Source organism: Drosophila tropicalis, unplaced genomic scaffold, assembly GCF_018151085.1.
Source record: "Drosophila tropicalis isolate 14030-0801.00 unplaced genomic scaffold, ASM1815108v1 contig_593, whole genome shotgun sequence".
In the NCBI taxonomy this organism is placed as follows: Eukaryota; Metazoa; Arthropoda; class Insecta; order Diptera; family Drosophilidae; genus Drosophila; species Drosophila tropicalis.
Window position 1 is genome coordinate 5,329,772 of NW_027173070.1, and position 20,335 is coordinate 5,350,106.

Here is a 20,335-nt window from a genome sequence, read left to right on the forward strand (position 1 = left end):
TCAAGTTTATGGAATTTAAGACTGAGGTATAAAATTTATGTCGAAAAAAAAAGAATCCTTGAGTGAAATTTTAATATCATTTGAAGTCATAAATATCAGTTCGTGTGAAACATTACCAAAAACTTGACTGTACAAAAAAATCACAGAAATTCGTCTAAAATGATATTCTTTTGGGATATTTGATGTTTTAACACGATTTTGAAATTTAAAACAATTTAAAGGCTTATTTTCGTTGAATTCAAATTCTGTGTAGATACATTTTATGTTTACTTAATATTTACGTGTCAAACATTTTCTTTGGCTATCTACATGGCCAGTGGTCGCTATCGACTTATCGATAATTTCGGCTCTTCTGTTGTTGTTGTTCTTGTTGTTGTTTTCTTTAAATGGGTGACGTGCACGTCTTACAAAAATTGTTAATAATATTAACTATTAACTAGACTAGCCGGTCGCAATCAATGCAGTAGGCGGAGAGAGACAGAGAGCGCTAAAGACCGACAGCGAGCCTGAGATTGTGTATGTGAGAGAGAGAGGGCATAGTGCAGACTTCTCCATCCTAGAACAAATCCTCACCCTCACAAAAACAAAAAGGAAGATGGGTATCAATGTCAGCAGGACAGCAGATCTATCGTCAAATGAGTGGCTCCAGCGGTTTGTAGGTCGCCAACATATTGCCCACGATGATGAGGTCTATTGGAATCAGTTGCTCAACTACAACATTGTCTTGCCGGAGACCAGGTAAACTCGTGAGATTGAGATTGCCGACGTCATCAACCTTAACTTCCCATTTGTATCGTTCCTCTTCCAGTCAGGACCAATTAAATCTAGATTCGCGGCTGGAATCGTTATGTCAATCGTTTATTGGTCATAATCTAAAGACGGGCAACTTTGGCTCTTTGGTCACCGTGTTTCTGGAGAAGACCAGCGAGCTGTTGTCTTTATCTGATCAGGAGAGCAATCTGCATGTGTGGCAAACCTTCAATGCTTTGTTCATAATACGCAGCCTGGTCAAGTATATCAATGAGACGGGTTCAGAGTTTCAATTGCTGCAGCATTTCGAGGCTATGCCTAGTGCCGAGTTAGCGACAGTCGAGACGGCTTCAATTGCCATAGAGGCTACCACCAATGAACAAGCGGCGGCAGCGGCAGCGCCGCTGGCTCCTATCATTGTGGATGGTGCTAAGTTTGAGACTTTTATTGATGCCTTGGTTAATTTGATTGTGGTGATTCCGGTGAAAGAGTTCACCTATCATCTTCATTTGGAGGCCGTCAATATGTTGATTACCTTGCTCTCAGTGCATTTGTTTGCTCCACAGCCAAGTATGGACAAATCTCTGGTCTTTCGCACTGTTTTCAAGTGCCAGCATGCCAATGTCCTGATGTCGGCTCTCCTGCATTTTGTGTCCCGCCTGAATGAAGTGCCACACACAATGTTTGGCTCTAGTTCGGCTGGTTCATTTGTCTTTGGCATTGCCGAATCCTTGCTATCGATATTTTCGTTTCGCAAGTCGCAAGATTTATTAAAACCCACAAATCAAGCCGTGGGCGCTAGTTCCAGCCTAGAGATCTGTCAGCAATTTCGCTCTCATTACCCATTGGCCAATCAGAGTCTATTGCTCATTCTGATATTGACCAATCATTGTACATCGCAAGAGAATCCCTATCGAACGAGTCTCTTTGGATGCGCAGACTCAAAGGATTCGCCACGTTCGCAACAACAGCAGGCACCAGTATCATTTCAAATTGATTTCTCTGCCGTCTATGAGACACTGAGTCGCATTGTAACCATCGATCAGGCCACATTATTATTATATTTGCTGCTACATCGGAATGAGCGTTTCTATCGTTTTGTGATGCAACAACAGGATTTGGAACATTTGGTTATACCCATTTTACAGACATTGTACAATGCTCCCGATAGCAATTCACATCACATTTACATGTCCTTGATTGTGCTACTCATTCTCAGCGAGGATGAGGGCTTCAATAAGAATGTTCACACAATTGTAAGTTAAATTTGAATCATCTTAACATAAATTTCGAATCCAATCTCTATTTTCTGCAGATGCTAAAGAACATATCGTGGTATACAGAGCGTACTATATCCGAAATTTCATTGGGTGGCATTCTCATATTGATTGTTATACGAACCATACAATATAACATGCTAAAAATGAGGGATAAATATTTACATACAAATTGCCTGGCCGCATTGGCCAATATGTCTGGACATTTTCGTGCCCTTCATCCATATGTGGCGCAACGTTTGGTCTCTCTCTTCGAGACACTGGCACGTAAACACACACGTTTGGATGCCCAACTTAAAGAGCCCGCATTGACCATTAATTCCCACTCAGCCAGCACGGAACAGGATGGAAACGTTTCGGCGACGACAATCGATGGCGGCAGTGGGGCTAATGTGTTTGTCAATATGTCTGGAAGCACACCAGAGGATATGCTGCAGGATTTAAGCGTTTTAGAGGAAGTACTGCGCATGGTATTGGAAATATTAAACTCCTGCCTGACAAATCAATTGGTCTATTGCCCAAATTTGGTTTACACCCTACTGTATAAACGAAGTGTTTTCGAGAGCTTCCGCAGTCATCATGCCTTCCAGGATGTTATACAGAATATTGATATGGTAATTATCAAAATTATTGCCTATATTTCTCACATATTTAATGCGGTTTCTCCATTTAGGTGGTTGGTTTCTTCTCATCACGCTTGCAACGTGTTCAAGAGCAACGCGGCGAATTGGGTGTCAATGAGGTGCTCGAGGTGATATCTAAGGGAGCCAGCCAATGGTCAAGCGATCGTTTGAGGGTAAATGTCATAGACTACCTTTTTAAATTGATCTACAATGTATTCTCTCTTTTTACGTCTAGAAATTTCCCGACCTTAAGTTTAAGTATGTGGAGGAGGATGCTCCCGAAGAGTTTTTCATTCCGTATGTCTGGACGTTGGTCTGCAAATATGGCTGTGTGCATTTCAGTTCGGAGAGCATTAAAAGTGTCACCACAGATATAGCCTGCTAATATTATGCCACGCCCACAAATACACCCTCACACACACAGACCATTTAATTTCAGCTTCCTGAACGTACTAAAGCAAAATCTAATCCAAAGCCAAATAAGTTGATTTCCCTGTGTACATCTTCTCGTTGACTCTACTATATACATGTATATCTAAACACATAAAAAGACCGAAAAGTTAAGCTCCACTGAACGCCTATTGATCGATTCAACTAAACTAAAACTATCTAAAAAAAACAGATAAATTGAATATATTAATATATTTACACTGTATATGTTAGTTCTATGATAATTATATATATATTTAAATATGTATATGTATGAATTATATTTAGCAATTGGAAGAAATGTCTATAAATTATATATTAACTAAAGTTGATTTAATGTTTTCATCATTTTTCATTCTCCATACCACGTTCGAGTTTAATTTCGAGTATCATTATCTTAGAGACAAGTTTTTTTTGGAGCGTCAGGTGACTGAAAATTGGTCTTATCTATAGATAAAACCAAAACGAAATTGTCTCTGTGTATGCTTATGATTTTAGAAATGTGTAACTCATAAAAAGGGCTCATATCTTAGATGGCAAATTGTTCTTAATTTTTATAGAACTAGTAGTTGAGGAATTCTGTTAGATTTGCACCTATTCGGCAGTCTTTATAAGATTTTCATAACTGAATGGAATAAGATTTGAAGGCATTTAAGTGGAAAAGGATGAGAAGCACAAAGAAATTTCTTTGTAATTTTCTTAGATTCTTCCAGATAGAAAGAAATGACATTAAGAACTGGAAACAGAAAATGTCTTCTTTAAGTATGTTTCATGTTTTCAATATTTACGCTAAAATAATTAATCTTTGCTCCTGAATAACTCTTAAATGTTGTCTCTGTATATGTATTTCTTTAAGTGTTCTGATAGACTAAATAGAAATTTTATGTTCTTACTAATTTATTAGTTAGAATCTGCTATTAAAAAGTTTCTTAAATAACTTGAGTGATTAAAAAATTAAAATTTTATTAAATCTATTAAAGATTTATTAGAATTAATTAGGAGATCCAGACTAGAAACATGAACAGAATTCATTGTTGGACTTAAAGGATGTTAAAATATTTTGTTACGTGAGTATACGAAAAATGTGATTAGGTTGAAATATGTTTTTATTATATTTTAAAACTTCTTCCATACAGTTTTTCAACTTCGCATGTTTTTTGCTTGAAATTCCACTTAAATCATCAAAACTTAAACTGTTTCAAAAAGTTAGAAACTAATACGTTTGTTTTATTTAATCAAAACGACGCCAAAAATTTTATTTTTTTAGTTAATTTTTAATAAAATAAAGTATTTTGGGTTTCAGTTTGACATGTATCTTAACCATTGCTAGGAATGTTATCCTAAGGGTCAGAGGTTCACATGTTTTGGACTTTCAATATTTTTGAAAAACTAATTACTATACATACATGCCACTTTTATCATCTAAATTGTTTTAACGATTTCTTATTGAATTCTTTTAAACTACTTAAAGCCGCCCAAGCCCATGGAAAGATAGAAAGGCCGAATAATAATTATTAATGGAAGATTATTAAAATCTTTGGGCTATAAATAGTTTAGTTTTGAAGATATATGTATTAAAATTGTTGATATAAAAAGTCATATGACTATATCATGAGAATGGAGATGGATAGTCATCCAGTCAAGGGCGTATATAAGCTCAGGCCAAGCCTCTCTGGTCTCTGGTCGTTGCCTACGACTTCGATAATGATGATGATTATGCCGGTTGCCTATTTACACTTCATAATGCATATTTGCACTATCTGCAGCAACAACAATTGCAACAGCAGTAGCAGCAGCAACAACAAAAAAGAACTGACGACGTTTTACTGCCTACAACAAAAGTTCGTTGACTTGTGTAGTTCCCCTCCATCGTCTATTCAGAAGTGGAAGGGGAATTTTGTGGTCGGCAGACTGACTCTTATTTGCTGTTGTTGTTATTGTTGTTGTTGTTGGTGTTGCTGTTGCAGTTGTTGCTGCTGGTTCGCTCTACGTGCCTTAAATAAATAAATTGCCAATTGCAAACTAGCGAAAAAACGAAAAAAAATAAAAAAAAAAAAAAAAGAAACAACACATTAAAGTTGCCTCTTTGTTGTTGCAAGAAACCTAACTAATAAAATTCATTTACAGAAAACGCGGAAAATTTGTTATTGCTAGTGTTAATGTTGTTTTTCATTTTGTTGTTGTTTTTGTTGTTGCTGCATTTTCATGTGTCTGCTACGTTTAGCGCATTTTAATTAATTTTGTTTTGTACGAAAATATTTCAAATTTCTTTCTATGCGGGTTAAAAAAGTTTATTGACTTTTCGTTAATGTTAATATTGTTGGCCATTTTGCAGTTTGTACAATCAATAATAAAGAATTTTCTAGAATTTAGCGTTAGTAACGAACTTGCAACATCGTTTTTTTTTTTTTTTTTTGGTCTTCTAGCAATTGTTGCGCAGCACCAACTGGCAACAAGCAGCAAAATGATTGTGCAATAATCATTGTGAATTAATAAAATCAATAGCTAAATTATGACATCGATAAATATTATTTTTGGCATTTTTCATAGCCGGTTGCCGGTTGCGTTTGTTTTTTGTTTTTGTTTTTATGTTGCAATCGCCCGCATTTTGCCTAGCAGCAGCAGCAGCAACATCAACAACAGTTCAGCTCTTACGGTCATTGATCCATAGATTGGGGCAGGGCAGGTCCCGCAGAAAAACAAAACATCAAATTGGAAATTTGCCCTCGTCTGCGTGGTCAGAGGGGGCTGAGGTGCGATCGGGGCTACGGTCTCACGCTTCAGCGAACGCGTGGCGATCGTGGCACATTGGTTTAAAAATAATCCGTTTAAACAAGGCGTATGAGTTTTCAAGACTTGTGAAATAATTAGGAAAATGGTCACATTTCTTTAAAAATAACGATCTGGGTGTAGATTAAAATTATACTCTAAAGTCAACAGGGCGTATGATTTTATATTTCATTAAGAAAATTATTACATTTCGTTTAGAAGGGTATTCATTAAAGTAGCTATAAAATGTTATAGCCAACAGGGCGTATGTGTATGTAAAACTTGTGAAATCCTTAAGAGAAAAGCAATCGATAAAAAAACAACTACAATCCTGTTGTATTATAGTGATTTTGGTTTAATATCTAAGATTCTGAACTCATATGGTCCAGCTATCAGCCAACATGGCGTATGAATATAGTATGATTTTGATTTTGGTTTGAAAAGATTACAAAGACGTAATCTGAAAGAGCCAACAGTGCGTATGAGAATATTAGACTGATTTCATTTCATATAAAAAAGCAATTGATCTATTGAAGTAAAACCAAATAGATAAAAAATCATCGAAATTTGTAGACCTACTACAAATATTGTTGATCACATTTGACCCACTGTCCAGCATAGCGATTAGAGAAACATGAATAATATTTTAAAAATATACTTAAAAATGCTTTTGTTTGATTTCAAATTGTTTTGCCCTTTTTCTTCGGCTGATTCGGCTGGGTTTTTGTTTATTGCCAATCGATTTAACATAAATTCGCACCTTTTTTTCTCAATTGTTTTCTAAGTTTACTTGAAGTTGACTGTGTTGATGATTTTGTTAATGTTGTTGTTGCTGCTGACGTCAGTGGTCGTTTTTGTGGTTTGCCTAGACCCAACTAGGCATTCATTGATGACGACCTTTGTCGCTGCTTTATTTGTACCCATTGATCTTGTTTGTCTAACCAGTTGAATTGTTTGACTCGTATTTGCATGTTTGCCATAAGAAATTGTTTTTGTCTGGGGCCATTTCCAAGTGAAATCTATGAAAGTTGAGTAGCCCGCGGCATGAATCAACCCATAGTACTTTAAGAACAACAACAACAGCAATAGTAAAAATAACATCAACAACAACATTGTGGTCAAGTAATGTGAGTGATCTTCTGAAGAGTGAGGCCATAAAAATCTTTGGTAGGTTTGGTCGAGGGCATCTTTAAATATTTCTCTGGAAATTTCTTGAATTTTATAGAAAAAGATTATATAAAATTCTCTAGTTCTGATTCTTAAACATTTTATGTAACAGCTAACATGATTATAGAGACCATTTGAAATATGCCTTTAATTTAAATTTTTACCTATTGGGAAAAATCAAAAATTTTGTTCTTGTATATGTTAATTCGATTAAAGAATTTGTAACAAGAATAAAATATTAACCAAAAATGACAAATATTGTAAAACCTATAACAAATTTTGAGCTAGGCAGAATGGAATGAATTATTTGGTAGAATATTATATAGTAAGAGAATAATTTGATTTCGGGCCATTTGCTTGTAGTTCGCAACTAGTTTTAGCTTTATGTATATAGTTTTCCATCCATTTCAATTTTGGAGATTTTTAGCCAAGTCTTCTAAGAATAGTTGGTTTTTTAAACGGATGAACAAATCTACTGCTCTAACCTTAATTCGAGACTTTATTCTAAACATACAACTTTAATTCGAGACTTCCTACAACTTTACTCTAGTTTGGTCGCAGCTCTATTTAATTCTACTTAAAGTTAAGAAAGTCTCAAAACTTTTTTTGAATTCTAGAAAATTCTATTAAATTGTAGATTGAAATTCTTCTTTCGTAACGGAATTTGAAGTTAATTCTTCAGTTTGTTTCAGAACTTTTACACTATTCAAAATTGAATTTGTCCACTGTGTTTTTGTTTTTGTATAAAAAATTGTCAACTTTATTTGATTTGTGTATCACAATAACTTAAGAACTAACTTATAAATACAGGTGTGTGCTTAATAAGGTACAAGAAATGATGCATGAAATTAAAAATCAAATTTGTAACTAAAGCGAAAACTTTATAAATATGTGTAAAGAAAATGGTAATGATGTTGTGTGTGTGTGTGTGTGTGTGTGTAAATGCTGCCTTTGGTTCGCTACTTTTCAGAGGTCGCCTTTGGCAACACCTCCTTCTCCCCACATGATGACTACATGGTCCCTACATGCCCTCGCAGGTGGACATGCAATCCTTGTAACTGGCAAAATTATTCTCATTGCCATCACAGCCACCGAATTTGAATTCAACGCATTTTTTCTGCTCCGGATCGTAGCGCCAACGTGGAATCAGAGCACGGCAGACACCTTTGCGTGCTGGCATCAGACAGAATTGCTCCGGATGGGTGTTACGTCCCGTGTTGGCCACATCATCCAGGGAGATGGCATCAAAAAATTCACTAACATCATCGTACAGATCCATGGGACGAGCTTCTGATACATTACTGACCAGCATGAGGATTAAAAGTAGCGGCACAACGAAACAGCTTAATTTACGATCGCACATTTTGTTTTCCTTTGTTTTTGTTGTGTTTTTTCCACTATATTTTTGCACAAAGCTTTTTCTTTTTTGTTTCTTTTAGGAAGTTGTTCACCTGGCAATTTGCAGCTCTTGACTGATTGCATTGCATGTTGGTGCTTTTGGTTTTATACAATGGACGTGACTTGACGAGCGTGGCTACGAAAGACCACCATCGATCTACCCACCAACCAACCAACCAACCATCGATCAATGGACTCAAAGACAAAGTTGGAGAAAAGCTTTCGATTTGATCCGCTCTTTAACTTGGCTCTCTCTCTTAACTTTGGCAATTGGCAATGTGTCTTTAGGCTGTACTCATTTATTGAATGTGTCGAAGAGGAGTTTAGAATTAAGAATCGTACACTAAACGAACAAAGTTTCATTTAGTTCTTATTAAAATTTAATTGTTTGCGTTTACATTCTGAAATTTGAATTTATAAGAGATATAAATTTTAAATTATCTTGGTTGATAATCTTTAATCATCTTTTATGTATTAAGTTTAAATTTCCCAAGTCGTAAGTCCTGAGTTTTAAAAAGACAAAATTAGCTTAAAGAATCGGGTTAATCTATTTGTCAATTCTTAATTTCATCATCTTTATGCTCAGTTTAGGTGGGTTTCATTAAATCATTTGATTAAAAAAACTCAAAGCATATTGGAAATATAAATAAAAGCTAATAGGAGGGGAAAACAGGCATCGCTACGGATCGTTACGGCCATACCATATCTTCAAATCTAAAACATGTTGAGAATTACAACTAAATAAAGTAAAAACTTATTATTTCTCACTGGATATTGTTTGATTTTAAGTATAACTATTACTTAAACTTGATCAAAACGACAAAATGTTGATCAAATTGGAATTTTTTTTTTTTTTTAGCAAAGAATTCAACTAAGTACTCTAGTACTCCCTTTAAATATTCAGCAAGTCTATGAGTTCATTTTCTAACCAGGAAACATTGTTTCGGTTACTTAACAACTACCATTTTTAAAGGTTTTTCATCTCATTTGCAGCTAGCCGCATTTGTTTATGACTTTAGCCTTTAGAAACACTTACACACACTGACATAGAGAATGAGAGTGAGATAAAGAGTCATGGAGAAAGGGAAAAGAATTGCCTGATAATAAAATAAACAATTTTAGTGTTGTGTTGACTCATTTGAGAATTGTCTGCTTACCAAGAGAAAGCAACTGGGAGGGATGGAAGTGAAGTGAAGACCAGGAGTCATAGCCAAGTTGGTGGCATTAATTTGTGCAATTGCCTGAGGGGCAAGCAGATATCTACGAGTTGAATGTAACGCATAAGCAGGTGAAGGCAATGTTGATGATGATGCTTTGCCAGAGAAAGAGAGAGAGAGAGAGCAAAATAGGGGGAGGCTGTGAGGTAAAAGCAAGCCCAAGTATCTTCTGGTCATGATAAAAATTGCATGAGCTTGCACTTGGCATTTTATGCTGTTGCTCTTGCTGCTTTTGCTCCTAGTGCTGGGTTCTACTTCTTCTCTTTTTCTACGGCTGTTGCAGACGTTCCCAAGTTGCAGTCAAATTTTCATTTTTCCACTCACGTATTTCGATTAAATTCTCATTTTGGTCATAATTTTCCAGTTTTTACGTTTGCCTCGGCATTAAATTGCCAAGCTCCCGTCGCACTCAGTCACCCACCCACTAACTCACTCACACTCTCTGTGCGTGTGTTGCTTTAAAGGAAAATGCCAGCGAATACATTTAGAAAATTAAAAGTTTTCCCACCTATCAAGACACACAAAAGTAAGTTTATTTTACTTTACTTTTCTTCACCTCTTCATTTCTTATGCCTGCCTATTCTAGGACCACATCGGAGCCGCTCAACTGCGAATTGTCCTTATGTTTGTCTTATTTTTCCCACACATAAATCAATTTCGAAGGCTCGACAAGTTTTATTATTGGCTGCATAAATCCGTTAACAAAGCCCAGCCACCTGATGCTCCTGCCACATCTAAGTATTTCTTTTTCTGTCTCTTTTACCACTCCCCTTCCACAAGTGTGTGTGTGTGTGTGTGCAAACGTGCGTGTTGTGTGTATGTGTTTGGCTAATTTTCCTTTTACGCTCATATTCCCTCGAAAGCAAACTGGCAGCAGCAATAAACTTTTGCAATAAATTGGAAAATACTGCGACATATGTGTTTGGATTGGAATTGTTGCATCAGCCCTAGAGTATGCAATGATTTTATATGGCAAGTTTTTCGAAAACTTCATTGTCCATCTTGGGGCTGCAAATAATTTGAAATATTCAAAGAATGCAATGAAAATATGTTTAACTAGCTTCACTCTGTTAATACTTTTAAACAGAATTCGTTTTCCAGTTTCAGGGTCTTTCCCTTAAAATAGGGTTCTCTTAAGTTCGCCAATAGTCTAGTCGTTGAGCTCTTGTAAGACACTAAAGAGAAAGCTTTAGGCTTGAACATCAACACATTTTTGGTTCTAAAAATAAAGGACTCACTTGTTGGATATAGTTTTTTTTTTTTCTTAATTTTCCATTGTTTCATTTTGGTAATTATAAAATTCTCTTCGTCACTCACTCAACGTGAATTGTTAAACTAATTCGTCCAAAATTTCTGGCTTATTGATTGACAAATTTTGATCACTTTGCTAAGGGCCAATATAAACGAAATATGGCAATAATATAGAAACTGCAATGTAATTAAATTACTTACCCCAGGATACAGCACACACACACACACACAAAAACATACACACATAGGGAATTCGTCCTTTTAACATGTTCGTAAACGCAAAATACCAATGGGCCCACTCAGAGAGATCTATCTGCTGCCTGCCCAGGCCAGACCCAGAGGCATATTTCCATAAAGCCACCCGCAAAATAACCGCTGTCAATATGCAGATTAACGCATCAATTACATGACACGCCAAAAGCGTTCGCACAGAGAGACAGAGTGCCAGAGGGATGGGTGCCAGTTGGCAGCTGTGTTTATTAAATTTCGTTGGCGGTGGAAAACTGTTGCATGCAACATCCAGAAAAATGTCATTTTGCTACAATAATTTAATTAATTGCAACATTTTGAGTCGCAATTTGAATTCCATTCCATAGCCGCAACAATTTGCACCATTATTCCTCTAAATTAATTCCATATAATTGACTTTGGCTCTCCACTCCAGTGGTCAGTCAGTTGTCCCATCTCCAGCATCAGCTACATATGTACGTACATACATCCTTCTTGTCCTTCTTCTCCTGCTTTCTGCTTCACGAACTTTTTGACTCGTTTATTTTTTTATGGGCGTCGCAACACAGAAAACATAAAAACGTCTGTTGCGTGTTGCATATGGAAAATTGCCAAAAACAAAAAGAAAAGAAAAAAAAAAAAAAAAAAAAAACACGCTCACAAAAAGAAGCCAAAAAAGAGAGGCAAAAGAAGTTGCAAAAGGAAATGTAGCCAAAAAAAAAAAAAAAAGTACGTACTAAAGGACAAGGCGGGACAGGGTAATGGCAAATAGCCATGACAGGCAGAACAAGAAGACCCAAAGAGCTGAAAATCCAAATATATATCGAACATGATTTCACCCTTTAGTTAAGCCAACATCAAATTGAATTTATGAAATTTTATTATATTTTTATCAAAATATATACACTAAGCATTTGGAATAAAATGGAAATCGAAATTGATATCCCTTTCACATTGGTTGTGCGCTTAATACGCTTTCTAATACTTGGCTTACTTTTATACAATATATCATATCAGAATTATTACAATTTATATTTCTCTAAAACATATTTGAAAATTGATATTTGATACTTTTTATTTCTGTTGCAGGATATCGACTCATACGTCTATTTACGAAGAATACAAAATAATATGTCCATAACCTAATGACCTGGAGTGTATAACCGTCTAATATTTGTATATCTAAAATAGAGAAAGTTTCCTAAAAAATACTTTCATACTTGACGACTTGGTCTACCAAAGAGACTCCCCCCCGTTTCCGTCTATTTGTAGGGTATTCTCGATAAAGGAAACGTTTTTATAGTTGTTGTTGCAAGTGCATGTGATTGCTTTATGAGCCTCAGATGAACTGAAACTTTTCTCATTGCTCGAGTCACGTGCCGCTTGTCATTTAGTTAATTATCAGCAATTAGCAGCGAATGTTGCCCAGAAATTATATTAAATGGCAGCAAGTACACACAACTAAAGTAAATATAAAGAGAAAATTGAAATATAGATACATAGAATTCTTGTTTTGAACTTTTCATTTGAATTTTATGTTGATGTTTCTTTTGCTTCTAGAGAGTTTGCTGCTATTCCTGGTGTCTCATGTTTATTTAATTTGATCAATTGACGGTAGATGGTTGTCACAATAAATTTCCTTCTCACTGCCCTTCTCTCCTTGACTTGCACCTGAGGCAAAGTCATTTTAAGAATGCACAAAAAAATGGTCAAGCGGCAAATAGATAGATAGATGGATAGACGGACGATGGGACAGAACAGTTAGTTGAAAGAAAGAAAGAAAGGAGCAGCACGATCTACCTGTACACGTAGAGCATTGAGTCAACACCTTGGCAACATGGTCGTGGCAAATGAAAAGAAATTGCCGATTGCCGATTGCCGAATGCCGACCAGTAACAATATTTTTCACTTGGCACGTGCATATCCTTCTGGGCTCTACTTTATTCAACTGCATCCTGCATACTCACATTCTTTTAGACACAGGCACACATCCTGACAACATACTTCAATGCAATTGCATTTAAATCAGTTTGGTTCGTGTGTGTTGCCGGTTGCGTTCCAAAGTCCTTTGTAGCTGTAGCTTCCACCTCTCTGCGCTCTCTGCTCATAAATTATGCAAAATTTTTTACCAGCTTCTCTGCTCTATGTGTGTGTGTGTTTGTGTTTGTGTTTTTCGCCATTTGTTCATTTCGAGACCAATAAAATGAAACATTTCAAAGTTGTAAATATGCAGCCATTCGATGCGATGTCTGCGTCTGCCGCTCGTAAACTGTTGCCCAGAGAATGGTCAGGAAAGAGGCAGAAGGCGGGAGGGCAGTCGGCATTTTGTCAGTAATTTTCTATTCCGCTTAATGAATTGCTTGTTTGTGGTTTTTGCCACCAAGCGGCCAACAGTTTTTTTTTCTTTCTTTCCTTTCCTTGGGCTTTTGCATATATGCATAGTAAATGCATTTAAATAAGTTTTCAATTTTACATTTCTTGTTTCATTTTTTTTTTTTTTTGACGGGTTTTTCTTTGTCCTGCCTGTTGGCAAGGAGGATGGAGGAGAAGGACGAGGATTGCTAGTAACATAATATTTTACTCAAAAAGAAAATAGAAAAACAAACGAAATGCTGCTGCTGCCCATGTCATTTTTTTTTTTTTAAATTTTTTGTTCCTATGTCCTGCGTCCTTTTATGCTCTTTTCCATCTTGCTCATAGTCCGTGACAAGGCAAAAGTATTGAGGCATAAGTAAAAATTGCTGTCACAGACTGATGCTAAGACAATGCGACACAAAAGAGGAACAGCAGCAGCAAAGACAAAAAAAAATGCCATCAAAAACTCGTGTTTTTGCCGCATTTATGAAATCCGAGAACATATTTAACTAGTAAATGTTGAAAGCAAAAGGAAAGCCCCCGCGGGGAGAGGTTAGTTAAAGAGGGGGGACAGTTTGAGTGGGCCTTTCAGTTGAAATTTATCTTTAAATTGTTAAAAATTTTATCCAAAGTTAATCTTTTAATATTTGTGTTGATTTATCTACTCAGCTTTTAATTTGATAACTAATACCTATTTGGATGCTGCCTTTAAGAGTTGGTTTTCCTTTTGTTGGAAATCGTTTAAATATCAAATTGTTTTAATATTTCAAATCAGATTCGAATCTTAAGTTCATTAAGTCTACTATAATTGAATGGTAGTATATAAAGGATAAGAAGACATATGCTCAATCTGAACTCCTTTAAATGGCTTTCTTGGCTTTGGCAAAGTTTCAAGTAACTTCATTTTGGCTATTATAATCATATCTTGGCCCATTCAATTTCATCATCATCATCATCAACATTATGTGATGTATGGGAAACTTTTAACTCATTGTTTAATTCAAATGGATTTCAGACAGAACCGCACAAAACTAAACTTTTTAATCAAATGCTCTTGCTAATTACATTAGTTTTTGCCGAGGTAGCTTATATATGTAGCTGTTGCTGCTGCTCCTCTTCAGTTGCTCGGTTGCTCGTGTTGCAGTTGCTCTACGTTTGATTATTTTCAATTATTTCGAGTCGCGCATTGTGCTGACTTTGTGGCATTGACATGGCAGCCTCTCAATGTATGTGGGAGTCAGAGTCGTGATAACACACACACATACAGACACACATACAGTGCCACTGCAGCGCAGACAGAGGAGACGGAAATAGGAAATGTTATTGTCGTTGCCTACAACACACTTGCAAAACTTTGGCAAACATAAAAAAAATATGATTTACATTGGTGTAAAACAAACAATAGTGAATGCTACAGAAAGAGATTGTAGCAGAGAGAGAGAGAGAGTCAGAATGTGGGCAAGGATGAGTGCAGGAGGAGTGGCAGAGTTACATGGTATATGTATGTACATATACATATGACAAAAGAACATCTCATGTTAAACAGCTGTCGGAAGCCGCCGGCGCAGTCGTTTTACGTGTGTGGCAAGGCAACTTAAAACAATACTCCTAACAGGAAACTCGACGCTCTCTCTTTTTTTTCTCCTTTACTCTTTCTCTGTCTCTCACTGCGTTATCGGTCGTGGAAGGTTGTCAAAAGTTATGGACCACACCTGTTGCCTGCCTGCCCGAATCTACCAAACGACATTTCATGTGGTAAGCCAGAGAGCTTCTTTAATAGAGAACGGCCATGTTACAATGCTTTGATTGAAAACGCGTTTGTGAAATCAGCTAATAGAGTTTTTAGAATATTTAATATCGCATGAATATCATAGTTTACACAAGTTGGAAAGCTAGTAGCGCATAGTGAAGGGTGTACAAGTTGTTGAGCATTTCTACACCCACAATAACCAATCTTGAGATCTGTTTTTCAATGAGTGCAAAGGATTCAGTTTTCTACTAATTTTTCTTCATCTTTTAACGGTCACTAAAGAAAAGATTCATGGTCATGCCTTAGTTATCCTCGCAAGATAAACCTTATAATATTCTCAGAGAGAATCAAGTAGGTTGATGAAAACTTTTCATAACAACTTTATATTATATTTTGTAAATTGATTTTATTAGATCTAAAGACAATGATCTCTATATTTTGGTGGATCATGTTGGTCTTTGTAAGCGGCTTGCAGTCTCAGGAGATTGGCCAGTCTCAAAAACATAACAAGATGGGTAATGAGAAATTGCTAAACTTTCATCATGCGGTTAATGAGGCACGACAAGAACTAGAGGACCTGAGAGCACCCTATGATGAAGTATTAGATTCAGCAACAGATCAGCGTCAGCGTCGTAATTCAATTGATGATATGTTGGCCAGTTTTGCCCAAGATGCACCCAAAAGTTGTAACGATGACGCAGCGGCGGCTGCGGGGTCTGTACAAGATGAAAAAGCACTGCAAATGGCAGCCGATGCTTGGTTTCGTGACATCCAGGCGAGCTTGAGTAAAAGCCAATCCCAAGTGCAAGCAAAGGAAAGCAGCACCGGCAACAAGCAGGTGCGAGCTGTGCCAGCGAAAGACCATGCCAAGACTTTTTATAACAATTATGAGAAGGCAATGGAGCGTACAGAAATTGGCAAAGTGAAATTGAAATATAAAAATGTACCGGAGGATACAATTATCATGCAATCGGAACGCGCCAGAACTCCGTATCAAGAGGAAGATAGTCATGCGGCCACACAATTGGATATTAAATTAAAGCAAGTGCAACAATTACTCCATGATCATGAGGAAAAGCTGGAGAGACAACGTCTCTACAAGAGCAACAACAACGATAAGGTAAATGTAAAGACTAGCGAATCTGAGGAGAAATTACCGCAATATGGTGATGGTCCCATTCCCGATGGGGTATACGAGCAGACTTTGGCTCGACTAAATTTTCCCCATTTGCCTTTGAAAGCTAACAATTTGTCTCATGAGGCCAACTATAAGTTATCCAAAATTGAACAGGAGGCTTCTGAACAGGCCTCAAAAATCCCGATTAGATATCCATTTAAGCGTAGTAGTTCTTCCAATTTCAATCCCATGAACGAGATCAAGCTTAAGACCAGCAATCGTCTAATGAGGAAAGGAATGGGGCCATCGTTGCCTAGTAACTCTTTGACAGATTCGCGGAGAAGCCTTTTGGTAGATGACTTGATCAGGCGTAGGGAGAGACAAATGCAGCAAAGGGATCAGCGAGAACAGTCACAATTGGAGGAGCATATGGATGCTATAATGCCGCAGCAATATGAAGCATTCTCTAACCCAAATTTCGATGGAAGTGATTCGATGCGTCAAACAATGGACTCACCACAGAGCTATGACTATCGTCTACCTCAATACGAGCAATTTCATTCGCTTAATCAGCGTACCAATATGAGGGATTATTCCAGAGTCAAGGACTATGAACGTTTTAAAAGAGAACCCGAAGGTAAAAAGACTGAGAAGTTACAGGAAACTGATGCCGATCAGACAGAAGATACTAAACTGGAGTCAAAAGATCAGCAAAACCATCAAGAGAAGGAATCGAGCGAAGAAAACAAAGTGGAAACATCGGTAGAGGAACATCATCAGGATGACGAAAAATCTATAGAGACTCCAATCAAAGATGAAACTAAAGAGGAAAATAAACTGGAGTCCAGTAAACCGGATATAGAAATTGAAAATGAAGCCAAGGGTGAAAATGAAAACGATTCCCCTTTGCATTCCAGTAAAACGGCGATTGTCAAGAATAAGGAAGATGATGCCATGTTGCGTTTAAATATGAAACTCAAAGTGCAGGACCCCCTTAAATCTGTCACAGCATCGGAAGAAGCACTCGCAGTGGCAGCTCAACCAACTAAGGTTGATCCTTGTAAGGCAAGTCAAGCCATCAAAGTTAATTCGGATGCAGTAGTCAAGTTACTGGCCAATGAAATGTTGCAGTTTAAGAACGAGAAGGAAAGAGCCAAACGTGCTGTAAGAAAAACACGACGACGACATCAACCACTTGAGGAGCAGCAGCAGCCAGAGCAGGAGCAACATCGACGTTCGAAGCGATCCGTGGTTGATCTAGAAGATCACAATGGCAATCACATGCATGTGGGTTCCTTGAGCAATGCTCCGCTGACCTCAGATACCGAAGATGGGGCGAAAAATGCAGATGAAGATGATGGTGAGTTATTAAATCAACAATTAAATGGAATTCATTATGATAATACAAGGAATCAGGTGCCTATGTTGACCTTACGCCAACAGCAACAAACTTATCCATTGGTACCGCAACAGCAAGTTCAATATCCACAGCAACAACATCAACAACAACAACAGCAGCAGCAACAACAACAACCCCAACAACAGGCGCATCAACCGTCAAATTTTCGAGCAAGTTTCAATTTGACTCATTTTTTTAATGAGCTAACGAAATTGCAGAAAATTCAACAACCCCAACAGCAGCAGCAACAACAACAGCAACAAGCCAAGCTGCAACATCAAATATATCAGCAACAGACTCAATCACATCAGCAACAGCAACAACCGCAGCAGCAGCAACAACTTCAACAGCAATTGCAGCAACATGCACAAATGAACTCAATACCAAAAGCAATACCCAATGAAAATAAATCGATTTTAATGAAACAGTCGCCAGTACATCGTTATTTGGGACCATTTTTTAATAGCAAGCAAAGCAAGTCCAATATATTGAACAGTGATCCCTGTTTAACTACAGTAGAACCTCGTTTAACAACAATCAATCCCGATTGTGTGCCCATTACCCAACCATCTGCAGCATCATCTACAGGGGAAAACAAAACAACTACAATAAACGGCTCAACTCCAACTGGTTCCGAGGATGCAGCAACACCTTCAGCAACAGCTGCAACACCCACGGACAACATTTGCAACAATCCCGATATAATGAAACTAAATGTCTCCATTAATGCAAATGTTTGCGGTGATCCTAAGACAAAACAATTCTATGGCAATGGTTCAATCAATTTGCAACCTGGTTACGAGCGTTTGAATTCCGATCATGATATAGAGGATCATTTTCTTGATAAAGAACAAGACGAGAATCAAACACTGGTTGATGAAATGAATGAAAACTTAGACACCGAAGAACGATATGCCCGCCAAGCACGTAGACACCAGTTAAAAGAACAAAAGAAAAAAAAGATGCAAAGAAAAAGACAAAGGCCAAAGAGGGTCATCCTTCAAGTTGTAAAGAAAGTAAAAAATGGTGAGTTGAAGAAGTGGGAAGTTTAGCTGGAAAAATTGCAGATTTGTTTTGCCTTTTTACCTTTAATAAATTTTTCTCTTTTCTTCTTCAAGGGAAAGGCTTAAATAGCAATATTAGTTTCTTTTTCAAATCGATATCATAAAAAATGTTTCCTATCTTTTCAGTACTGTACAACATTCTGATGAACCTTCATCGGATAGTTATGAAAAGCTAATAAGTGGTAAAATTTCCGAGGATATTGTCAATGCTGTCTTTGAGGCGGTTAACAATGATCCAAGTTTGGATCGTCTGGCTGGAGTTTTGGAACGAAATCGCAAGTGTTTACAAAAGAAGCCTAAAAATTTCTATCAGATACGCAACGATCGTACAGATCAATATCTCGAGCATACCGAAGAAATGGTCAGGCAAACTATGGAGGCCATTAGCGATATTATAGACAATCAAGTGAGGCAACGTGCTTGTATACCGCTGCGACCCGATCTGATGGAATTCTACGATACTATAGTCAAAACTATGGCCGAACAGCAAAAGAGCCGCGAAAAACGTGAGAGCACTTTGCAGACTTTGGCAAATGATTTCAGCCAAGATGTGCGATTGCTTGACCCGAGTAAAATAGAGAAAAAATCAAGAATAGTTAAGAAACTATTGCGACAATATGATGAATTGCCCATGGAAGATCAGCAATCAGTATCGAATATACGCGATGAGTTGCTTATGGATTTAATCTATCTAAGAAAAATGGCCGATACAGCGGAACGTATTCAACGTAATGCCCAACTGAGTCAGGTTCTAAAACAACCTTCGTCCGGCAAAGACAATAAAATATTAATCACTGGCGAGTTCACCCCAAGATTTATCAAACTGATTAGGACGGCCGAACTATTCAGGGGCGCAGGGGCTGAGCACCAACAGCAGCAGCAACAGGCTAAAGCTTTTATAGGTCTATAAACTAAAGTGAATTTTATTCTGGTTTACCATTCAATTTGATTTTGTTATGCGATTTTGTTTGATTTATTTTTCTACTTATTATAAAAAATTAAAAACAAATTTTGTAGCCCCAATTTATAGCATTATCCTTTTTGATTCCTTTTACCAACATCCCAAGACTGATTATATGACAATTGCTTTTGCTATTAACATCAAAAGCACTTTGACAATAAATGAGATTCAATTTCTTTTCAATGAAAATGCCAAAGTGCCAAAGAAATGACAAAATGGAGACAATAAACTTGTCCTCCTTATCTCTCGATTGCGTAGAGCGCAATCACAAGTTCGGTACTTTGGAATAAAACAGAGATCGCTAAAGCCTTGTTTTCATGTTGAAGGTCATAATAAAAATATAAGTTAATGTGAGTTTTTTGCTTTCCAAACTTTCCTATACTGATAATAATTATAATGATAAAACCTTTAAACAGGTTGAAAATATGGAAAGCACATTATTGAGGCCTAAAAAGATACTGCAATGTAATCTTAATTGATTTGTAGCAAGCAATCTACTAAATATTAGGCAGATAGATAGTTTATGGTCAGGCTCAGCGACAATTACAACTATAAGAAATTCCTCTGTGTAGCATCTCAA

General features: G+C 36.9%; 3 protein-coding genes across 3 annotated transcripts; 2 read left to right on the forward strand and 1 right to left on the reverse strand.

The window, feature by feature from the left end:
* The first annotated feature begins 363 nt into the window (after positions 1-363).
* Positions 364-3,406, forward strand: LOC137575959 (dymeclin). Its single transcript, XM_068288752.1, has 5 exons — positions 364-738; positions 809-2,006; positions 2,066-2,641; positions 2,701-2,823; positions 2,886-3,406. Exons 1-5 carry the CDS (start codon positions 596-598, stop codon positions 3,033-3,035), a joined length of 2,190 nt encoding a protein of 729 aa, XP_068144853.1. The 5' UTR covers positions 364-595; the 3' UTR covers positions 3,036-3,406.
* Positions 3,407-7,860: 4,454 nt separating this feature from the next.
* LOC137577977 (PI-actitoxin-Aeq3b) lies at positions 7,861-8,327 on the reverse strand. The gene has a single exon (XM_068291578.1). The coding sequence runs from the start codon at positions 8,325-8,327 to the stop codon at positions 8,037-8,039; it is 291 nt and encodes a 96-aa protein (XP_068147679.1). The 3' UTR covers positions 7,861-8,036.
* Positions 8,328-15,623: 7,296 nt separating this feature from the next.
* Positions 15,624-19,811, forward strand: LOC137577981 (trichohyalin). Its single transcript, XM_068291584.1, has 2 exons — positions 15,624-18,769; positions 18,921-19,811. The coding sequence occupies exons 1-2, from the start codon at positions 15,639-15,641 to the stop codon at positions 19,702-19,704; spliced, it is 3,915 nt and encodes a 1,304-aa protein (XP_068147685.1). The 5' UTR covers positions 15,624-15,638; the 3' UTR covers positions 19,705-19,811.
* The last annotated feature ends 524 nt before the right edge of the window (positions 19,812-20,335 follow it).

Coding starts and splice junctions, on each gene's coding strand:
- LOC137575959 (XM_068288752.1), top strand. CDS start 596: ATGGGTATCAATGTCAGCAGGACAGCAGATCTATCGTCAAATGAGTGG. Junction 2,007..2,065: donor ATAAGAATGTTCACACAATT/GTAAGTTAAATT, acceptor TATTTTCTGCAG/ATGCTAAAGAACATATCGTG. Junction 2,642..2,700: donor TTATACAGAATATTGATATG/GTAATTATCAAA, acceptor TTCTCCATTTAG/GTGGTTGGTTTCTTCTCATC.
- LOC137577981 (XM_068291584.1), top strand. CDS start 15,639: ATGATCTCTATATTTTGGTGGATCATGTTGGTCTTTGTAAGCGGCTTG. Junction 18,770..18,920: donor AAAAATGGTGAGTTGAAGAA/GTGGGAAGTTTA, acceptor CTATCTTTTCAG/TACTGTACAACATTCTGATG.
- LOC137577977 (XM_068291578.1), bottom strand. CDS start 8,327: ATGCTGGTCAGTAATGTATCAGAAGCTCGTCCCATGGATCTGTACGAT.